This window comes from Epinephelus moara, chromosome 5 (genome assembly GCF_006386435.1).
Source record: "Epinephelus moara isolate mb chromosome 5, YSFRI_EMoa_1.0, whole genome shotgun sequence".
Taxonomy (NCBI): Eukaryota; Metazoa; Chordata; class Actinopteri; order Perciformes; family Serranidae; genus Epinephelus; species Epinephelus moara.
The window spans coordinates 3,379,906-3,390,078 of record NC_065510.1 but is presented as its reverse complement, the minus strand read 5'-3'; the positions used below and the strand labels follow the sequence as shown (position 1 = coordinate 3,390,078).

The 10,173-nt window shown below is 42.6% G+C and overlaps 1 protein-coding gene across 2 annotated transcripts in view; it reads left to right on the top strand.

The window, feature by feature from the left end:
• The first annotated feature begins 1,036 nt into the window (after nucleotides 1–1,036).
• Nucleotides 1,037–10,173, top strand: part of LOC126389798 (nidogen-1-like) — a 46,144-nt gene continuing 37,007 nt past the window's right edge. For both annotated transcript variants that reach the window (XM_050043684.1, XM_050043683.1), the window contains exon 1: nucleotides 1,037–1,375. In XM_050043684.1, coding sequence (XP_049899641.1) covers nucleotides 1,169–1,375 — 207 coding nt within the window. In that variant the 5' untranslated portion in view covers nucleotides 1,037–1,168. The remainder of the gene's footprint in view (nucleotides 1,376–10,173) is intronic.

The following is a 10,173-nucleotide window of genomic DNA, read 5'->3' as shown; positions in this document are numbered from 1 at the left end:
AAGAGGGAAACACAAACCTGACAGACACTGTAAAGATGAGCAACTGGGGAGACAAGGAATTGCGCGCCCTCCTTGTCCTCGCAAACGAAGAGGCCATTAACCGTCAGATGACGGGGACGGTGAAGAACGGGCCGACTTATGAGAGAATCGCCTAAGGACTGACCAGCCGCGGCTTCCCTCCCACGTCACTGTTTACGTCTCACGCTGAGCTACACGTTTTGTTACTTACTTGCTCACGCCCCCCATTGCCCCGAAAAAGGCACATTCTGTATAAACAAAAGTAGGTAGGCGGCATTTTGCTGCACTCCCCGATTTTGTTTTTATACTGCCAATGCTGAAAAAAGACTGATTGGGGCTAAAGTGTCCAGAGTGCGCTCTGCCACTCTGAGAGTGCGCTGCTCTGGATAACCCAACGGTACATTCAGACAGCTCTCCCAATTTATGAACGGTCCAGTTTGTGTCAGAGTGCGCTCCCACACTCAGAATGAGTGTTTCTGAACGCACCACTCACATCATCTTCCTCCGTCGTCTAAAAAAAAAGACAACACAACTTGCTAACTAGCGCTAGCTAATGTCTGTGGAGAACTGTTTTGTCTCCAGCTAAGCCCCGCCCACCAAAAAAAACGCATATTGTTTTCTAACAGCAATTTTAAGAGTATGTAAGTTATACAACCATTTAAATTTGTATCCCCTCCCCTGAGCCAAAATAAAAAACAAGTTACTCCTCAGTGCTTAAAAAATTATTAGACATGCCTCCCCCTTTTTTGCACCACCCGCTCCCCTCTCATAAATAACGAACAGTCCCTAAGTGTTTCACATTTTACAAAGTAAGTGATCAGAATACGTCTTTATTTCCCCGCTGACTGCAGACCTGGCAACAACTATATAACGTTTATACGCTTCAAAGCTAACGTAAGTTATGAAAGTCAGTGTTATTTTGAAAAAAGTTGACCGGAAGTCGTGGTGGTTACTCAAACGCCCCCCGGGCAGTTACTCCCGCTGTTCTCCATCCATTCATCCCTCCCCCCGCCTCTCTGTACCCTCAGTTCGCCGCTGTGCGCCGCTGAATCGGCTGTTCGTGTCGCCCGCTGCCCCTCACCTCCTCCCCGGCTGTCCTGAGTGCTGAACACCGCTGGTCTGACTGTGTCTGTGGAGCATTACGGAGAAGATGAGTCCCCGGTCCCGGAGCTGGTTGTGGGTCTGGTCGTGCTTGCTGAGCCTGGGTGTCGTGACCCGGGCTCTGGACCTGGAGGAGCTGTTCGAGTTCGGAGGAGAAGCCGGAGATGAGCAGCTGCTGCCCGGCTCGGACTCCACCGCCGAGCTGGCTCTCAACGGATCTCTGTTCTTCTTCGGCGACACCTTCGACAAAGTTTACGTGAGTTTAACCTCCAGCCGGTGTTTAATGAAAAAGAAAATCAGATTTCACCATGAAGTTCATTCATCAAAGTTTAACCAGAGCTCAGGAATCAGTGGAAAGTGCAGCAGGAAATCCAGTGAAACTCAGACCTGGTTTCAGCTGTAAAATCACACCTTACATTTAAAGTTTATAAACTCCAGTAAAAGTCTAAATAACTGAAGTGTTCGGCCAGAGATTCATCAAGTTTGTAAAATCAGATCCAGCACAAATAGGCTAAACCAACATTTTAGGAATAAAATAAAAATAAATTGATCTTAAAATGACTGAAATTCAACTAAGATTAGCAATTAATTTATAACTATAACTTTTTCTCAGTAAATCATCCACACTATGACATATTCAAAAATAACAAGCAAATAAATGTCTGTCAGAAGCTTCAGTTCAGACTGGTCTTAAAATGGACCTAAAATTAGAGGTGGAAATCACCAGAGGCCCCACAGTATAGTATTTTCACAATATTTAAGTCACCATATGATTTACAATATACTGAGAATCGCGACGCATTACACGTTATTACTTTATATCTCCACCCCAAAGTATCTCCCCTAAAGGAAATCTTCCTCAACATCTGTTTTATCTAATAAAAAATAAGATTTTCAGTCTGTTTATTGAACTCCAACCATTTTTATTGCTGCAAAATGCATCTAGAAAAACAACTGATTTTTTATTCTAATAAAAGCTACTAAAATTTGTATTTGCAATATTTATGATAGAAATAAACAATCAATACTATGCTGTATTGTTTTTCTCCACTAAAATACTTTTATATATTTATAGAAATATATATTTATTTGTTTGTGACTCAACATAAATGAATAAAGCAGATATGTTATTTTTATGTGATAACTAACATGATGACTCACTCATTAAACTAAATCTATACATATTTAAACCGTCTCTGTGAAGGTTAAAAAAATAACGTTACTCAGTTTCTCTTTCTCTTAATTTCTTTAAATTAGCAAATATTCAAAGGACCTTTGGTGTTAAACATAAAACACATGTTACATAAATGATCATGTTTATTTAGAGTGTTTTTAAGCTTATTATGAGGGTTTGTATTTGGTTAGTTTATGAATCTGTCTCGTCTTCATCCTCATCATTCTTCACTTTCAAATTGTAAAGTGATTATATTGAATTATTGACTATTGATCCCGGTGGGTTGATTGATCTGTCTGTTAAGTGGCTCAAGCTTCACTTTCAATCACTTCTCTCTTGTTTGTTAACACTTGATGATAAAGTTTTCTGTTCAATCAGCGAGAGACACCTTAGCTCAAACTTTAGATCCTCTCTGAGTTTCACATTTTTTTCACAATAACATCAAAAAACGCTCTTCCTCTCGTCTGATCTTCAGCGTTAACTGATCATTCATCAGCAGCGTTCGGTGCTTCAGCTGATGTCATGTTTTGGTTCATTCACTTGAACGACACTAATGTCTGTCAGGACTCCGACTCCAGCTCAGTCTTTCACTACACACTTTGGATTTTAAAGGGATAGTTCGGATTTTTGGAAGTGGGGTTGTATGAGGTACTCATCCATAGTCAGAAGGACTTTTTACATGTAGATGGCGCTACAGAGTCCCTGCTTTATGCCTCCTTTGCATTTTTACACAGAACCAAACGACGGTGGCGTCATTCCCCCCTAGTGTGTGATTTTAGACAGTATACCTGTACCCTGGAAATTCAGAGTTCTCGCTAGAGCACAGTTTGAATTTGCTCAGCGAGTCACTCTGGCAATCAGTAATGATGCTCATTACCCATGCCTTTGGAGCCGAGCTGCACCAATCACATCAGTGTATCTGATATAGGCAGGCCAGAGGTGAGCTAAACAGATGACGACAACGCTGCGATGACGAAGTCCAGACACTTATACAGACATTGATTTGGCCTTTTCCCGACTCAGAGGGACGACAACTCTCTCTGCAATTGTTCCTTATGTACAGAACGGCGAGGCAAAATAATGGCGCGATATTCCTGTCTTGAACAGACAGTGTAAAAGTGGCGAGTGTATTACCTACAGTAGATGGCAGTCAGTATGGCCCCAGTTTTGAGAAGCAGTCAGGAATACCGCCACAGAAGCAAAGCAGTGTACTGCTGTGGACGGGGGCAGCAGCAAAACATATTTTAGCCTCCTAAAAACATCAGTATATTATATTTATCAGTATTTATCAATATATAAATAATAGTGAGGTACTTGTATTTCGACTGTGGCTTCAGCTTCTGTCAGTGTCTCAGATGTTTCAGCTGCGAGTCTCTGCAGCGATCACACGCATGATTGATTAGTCTGATAATCATCTCGTCACTTCAGTCTTTGAGTCTGCGCTCTCTGTTTGTTTGTTGACACCTGATAAGGTTTTCTATTGGCTCTTAATCGCCTCCACGCACTGTAAATCTGTTTACAAAATAAGAGTCCTCTGTGTGTGTGTGTGTGTGTGTGTGTGTGTGTGTGTGTGTGTGTACGCGTGTGGTTTCCCTGCAGTCGTAGCTGCCGCACTTGGTTTCCAGATCCACATCAGTCCTGCTGGTGTGTTTGATTTGTGGTGATTACAGTGACACGTTGAGGTGTTGGTGGTGTGAGCAGACAGGTGGAGCTGCTGCTGGAGGTCTGCTGCTGTTTGTTCAGTTCACTCAGGGAGACGGAGGTGTTGGATTCTCTGTGAATACGTGAACAGAGGCTGGAATGTGAGCCAATTAAAAGCCAACACAGATAAGCCCTTCATCAGGCCGACACACACACACACACACACACACACACACACACTGAATGCATTCCTCAGGTCATGTGACGGCTAATCCAGATTGGAGCATCTACACTCGCTGTGAAACATGTTTCCAACGTGCTGAAGTTTTGTTTCTTATATTAAATTTAAGTTGGTTTGATTGATCTTTAGGAGTGAAAGAAGAAAAGAGTTGAGTGTTAAACGCTTGTGTTACCAAACAGGCAACGTGCCTCGGGGGCACGGGACCCTGGGGTGGCTTCATTTACAATTGTTATTTGTACTTTGATTAAATGCAAATAAAGTTTTTTGACTTAATGTTACTACAGTAGAATATTAACTAACTGTTCTGCATTGTCTGCTGATTTGGCCCTGTTTAGTCAAAGATCCTTACGTCGAAATGTAAACTAATGGTTTAGTGTTCAGATTTAAGGGGATTTAATAGCGTCTAGCGGTGATTGTAGACTGCAACCAGTTGAAACTTCTCCTGGTTAGAAATCCTTCAGTGTTCATTGTTCAGAAGGTTTTTACCGAGAGCTGAATTATCCACGGAGGTCTCTTCCTCTCCAAAACAAACCGACCGGCTGATTTAAACTGGTAAAAACACTAAGTGGAGCGCCCCATGTATATATATTATAATATTATTTGTAAGTTATATCGCCCAGCCCTACAAGGCCCCGATCACACAGAAAGCATTCTGCAGGTTACAAATCATGAGTCCTCTTAAATGTGGGCGGGGTTGTTGTCACTCACTGCTCCGTCCAGCACTCGCTGTATTTCCTCATCAGCGGTGACACAGATGGAAGTCTGCACCTGGTTTATCGTCCACAGAACGAGGCTGCACGCCCACATTTTCAGAACAAAATAGAACAGGCTGCAGTGAGAGTCTCTCTCCATGGGATATTTAAAAATAGCAGCTTTGTGCATTTAGTCCTTCTCAGGCAAGCTCAGGGGTTTAGTGTTGCTGTAGCCCACAGGAAGTGAGGATTAGAATATATGACCTTCACATAATCCGCTCCAAATTAATCTATATTTTTAAAGTCATTACTAAAAGTGTGTGTCATATAAAAACTAAAGTGATGGTCAAAGTTGTCACAGTGAAATTTAAGGTGTGCTGATGGATTCACGTCATCAACTCATGCATTGAGTAACATTACAAGTTAACGTTCCACCTTAAAAGTTGCCGGCAGTCGGCCCAGTGAATGAAGTTATTTTTTTCTCTTTCATTTTATAGTTGTAGTTTACTGATGTATGAACAGAGGTTACATAAAACCAGAGTGAGCGTCCTCTACTGACCAATCAGACTGCAGGGTTTCTAGCTCCACCTTTTAGTACCAGATCTGTGTGCTAGGTACCCCAACAGAGGGGGGACCAAACATGGGGACGCTAAGGAACGCTTCTGTTGGGACCATCCACAACTTTCACTGTGGAGACGGTAAAAAAAGCATCCTGAACTGAACCAAACAACTCGGTGGAAACGCTAAATGGACCAAGGGTCTAGGTATTTGAAGGGTTACTCTTGGTTCCAAAGGTACTATACCAAAAGTGTTTGCTGGAAACGGGGTTATATTTCACTCAGGAGTTGGTGGAGACCAAAAATGGAGCAAAAAGGGAGAATATCTGCCTGACATTCATCAGGTGACACAAACACAGACTCCCGATGAATCCTCACGTCAATCTGTGACAACTGGAAATAAGTTCCACATATCAGCCCAAAACTTTTCTGTCACCGCCACGTGGCCCAAAAACAAAGTGCAGATGGTGGTGAGGAAACTCAGGGAACATCTTGGGAAACAAAAAACTGCAAACTGCAAGTACAGTAATTTCTTCTATACCCACTGCAAAAAGTGTACTGTGAAGATTTGTATTTAAAACAGAACTGGCAAACAACTGAAGAAGCTAAGTAACAAAACGTGCGTCCAGAAAAGACAAGTTCATTAAAGAAATATAAACTTATCAGCAGTAGAAACTTGTTTGATGGAGAGTTTTTCTTTCATTAGGGAAGCAGCTGAATCTCGTCGACACCTTGATACATCCACACAGAGTGTTTTTATTCTGTGTCTCAGTCACTTCACCATTTGTCCTCCGTCCTCCTGTTAGAATAACAGCAGACCACACTGAGTCTCTACAGGAAGTCACCGCGACACCACAAAGGTCGGCTTCATGCTCGTTATTTCAGACGCTGCAGGCAGAGTTGGATTAACTCTGAGCAGACGTGTAGACCTGAGTTTGTTGTTGGAGGATGAATCGGTTAAACGGTGTCCACATACAGGACAGGAAGTGAATGGATGCTTGGTGTCCTGTTGGTTTGACCTCACAGGCTGTTGGTTGGTCTCTCAGTTGATTGAATCACTCCGTCCGACTCTTTGGTCCTCAGACTGATTGTGGATACTTTGCTCAGTGTGATACAAGTTTGTGTAGAGATGGATTTTGATGCTTGACAGAATAAATTTTCTTAAGGTTTCCTACTATCAACAAAATAAAAGTTGGCGAGTGTGAAATCACATTACTTTAAACTTCAAGATTCACTCTAAAATAAAAAAAATCATATTCTTCCTCTCACCTGTAGAGCTGTTTATCAGTCTAGATAGTTTTGGTGTGAGTTGCAGAGTGTTGGCGATATCGACTGTAGAGATGTCTGCCTTCTCTTTGATATGACCAAACTAGATGGCGCTTGCCTTGTGGTACTCAAAGCGCCCAAAAAATATATTTGAAAAATTCAACATCACTCAGTACGTTTCGATGTCATCAGTGAAATGGATTTATTGTGTCAGTCTGACCAAAACTGGACTTTTAAAATACATAAACATGAACATGTTAGTCCGACTGAAATCATACTAAATCAAATTTCTCACAGATAATGTGATTAGGAGTTGAATTCCTCCTGCATGTATACAGTCAATCAGACCCAAACTGGCCGAGGCGCTCTGAGCATGCTCCACAGTTTCTGCCCCGGGCTTTGATCCAGAAGTCCAATAGCATTAAATGTGTAAGAGAAGAAGAAGCCGGTAACAACATGGAGAAATCTACATCCAGAGCTGTGACTTTTTGGACGGACCAAATGTACAGAGCTGTAAAGTTGTCCACCATGGTACCAGTTAGCTGCTAGCTAACCTTAGCTAACTTGTTTGTCCATTGTTTGGTTTGTGATGTAATAGGTCAACAGGAAAAAGGTCCAATACTAACAAGCTGAAAGGGGGCATATCTCCACCTATCGTAGAGGAGTCGCACAGTTATCACTGTTTTCGTGTTGTAACGCCCCTCGTGTTTCTGCACTCGAAGTGCTCAGTGTTTTTGCCGGAGCACTCTGAACTCCTCGAGTTGAAAAAACTTCAACTTAGAGCGGAAAAACCTGTTGCCTGGCAACAATAAAAAGGCGCAGCAAGCGTTTTTTTTTTTTACTAGTGGCATTTTGTTGAAAAAAGAAAAAAGAAAAAGGCAGTGCGGTGCACCTTGTGTTTTTCGTCCTGCTAAACACGTTCTGTGTGATCAGAGGCTAATGTTTCTATTTCTTAAGTGATTTTAACAAGTCGTTTTTACACTCAGGCTTTATGATCCTTGTGTTGTTGAGAAAAAAAAGTTTGTCTTCAGTTAATTCAGTGTTGCTGCAGATAATTTGAAAGGCTTGAAAGCCTTCTGTCCGCACTCTGCGTTCATTTTATCTGTATTTGTGCACATTTTCTGAAAGCTTACTGATTACGACAAAATGGAGCAGCAGAGCAGTTCAAGCTAGGGACGCACAATATTGGATTTTTTTTGCTGATATCCGATCTGTAACATCTTATTTCACGGATAACCGAAATCAATATATCCACTTTTTCCTCACCTAATGTTATTGATCATCAAGTCTCTCCTGTAGTAGAATAACATCATATTATACATGTATACTCTTATCGTGACGGCCCACCAGCAGATGGAGACATGAAATACTTTTCAATGTAATATTCATTCATTTTGCAACATAAGAAAAAGCATGTTGGCCAATTCTGATGACAATGTATGTTGACGTATCGCTGCAACGGGATGACGCAGTCGATGCAGCGTGGACTTTACATGTTTGTGGTTTGAACGGCGCTCGTCTAATAACGGAGACTTTCAGTGTAACGTGTCAGACTGACAGCTGTCAGTGTTCATCTGCTGGATTTTCCCACAGTGTGAAGCTCTAATTGGTCGCTGTGCATCCATAAAGACCCCGCCCCCTCTTTAAAGTGTCTGTGACATCCTGTTGGTCCCCAGTAATTATCAGACCCACAGTGATGCCCCTCCAGCTTTCACTCTACAGTTGATTATGTAATAAAATCTCATGGCTCGGCTCCAGCTACTGCTGCCGGGGAGGCTTTTACTCCTCGACAGGAAGCGGAGCGTCCTCGTAGAGCTGGCACATCTGGAGCGTATAGACTGGAGACATCTGTCCTCTAAAAACAGATGGCAGCGCTCAGTGTGTTTCCTCCCTCCGCTGTTCTCACACTGATAATGATGATCTCAGGGATCGGACATGTGTGATGTCAGCGACGTCCTGGCAGGTTTCCACTGAGGAGTACATGTGATCTCACGGCTGCAGGTCCTCAGACTCTACACGTGTTATTACATGTACAAACTGCTCATTCATTGTATCGTCACTGATTTTATTTCTAAATAAAATCTGCCAGTGAAAAATGTTGCACTCAGTAGTGGAAGGTAACTTTTACTCAAGTACTGTATTTCACCAGCAAACTGACCATTTGTATATCAGTTACTCACCATGTATGACCTTGAATTCTTAAAGAAAGCTTTGTTTTGTGTGCATGCCTTCGCTGTGAACTGAAGGCCAGAACACACCGGCCCTTAACAGCATACGTCTAAACAGCCACCCCTATTATTTTCTACGCACAACCCCAGAGCGGCAGCTAGACGTGCATCAGTGCTCATAGATGCATTGCCCTGCAACACTTCACGCCACTGTCCTGTGTTCTGCAACACCACCTCTGAACTAAAGATATTTATTCTTCTAGCTCGTACGTACTGACTCCTGTAGCAGCTCTTCTTCTCTGCTCTCTATGGATGTGTAAAACAAACTCTGTTGTTGTCTCTCGTGTGTGTTGAAATACGGATGAGGAGGGAGTCATTTAGAAATATCCAGTGCAATCTTATAAAGACATTGGCAAACAAGATACTGCCTGGGGAGCCACGGCTCTGGACATGGTCTCTTCGGTGGAAGTTATACTTCTGTGTTGAATCGACGCCGTAGCTACGGAATAGGCTCTGCGTCAACATGGAGCCTACGGAGGTCTGCATCACTGTGACGTGTAGTTACATTTCTGGGGAGGCGCACATCAGGCTACGGCTTTAAAAACGGTTGCTGGAGAACTTGTGAGTGAGCGAGGGGGCGGAGCTGTGTGGAGAGTGTGACAGAGGAGAGATGAACACTGGTATGTGTCATGTGATGCAACTTGACCTGATATCGATATAAACTGTGTCTAAATTTATATCTTGCTTGAAAATATATTGATATATCGTACATAGTCGTTATATCGCCCAGCCCTAATTCTATTATGTAAAGCACTTAGAGTTATACTTCCTGTTTGAACCGTGCCATACGAACAAAGGTATTATTATTATTATTGTTATTATTATTATTATTATTATTATTAGCATCATTAGATGAAACGCAACACTGGAAATGAGACGCAGCGTGAATCAAAAAACTTTCACCAAATGTTTAAAAGGTGAATCCATGTTGGGTTAACTGTGTGTTTGATGCGTCAGATGTGTTCACTCTTGACTGATGTCAGACGTGTTGCCTCTGCTCTCTTAAACCTCCTCTTTACAGAAGCTAAAAGCTTCCTGAACCCGCCGTCATCGTCCTGTTCAACCTGTGAACTTCTGAGAGCTTTGGTAGTCTCGTTAGCTGCTCTGACACTCTGCTCAGACAAAAGACTTCCTGTGATGAAACTCGAGCATCCTCGGCTCTGCAGGCGTCTCCTCTAAAGTCGGATACCTGCTGGGCGACGCCGGCCTCTCACCCACATGCTGCTGTCATTCATGCGTTTCTGTGGAGGAAGTG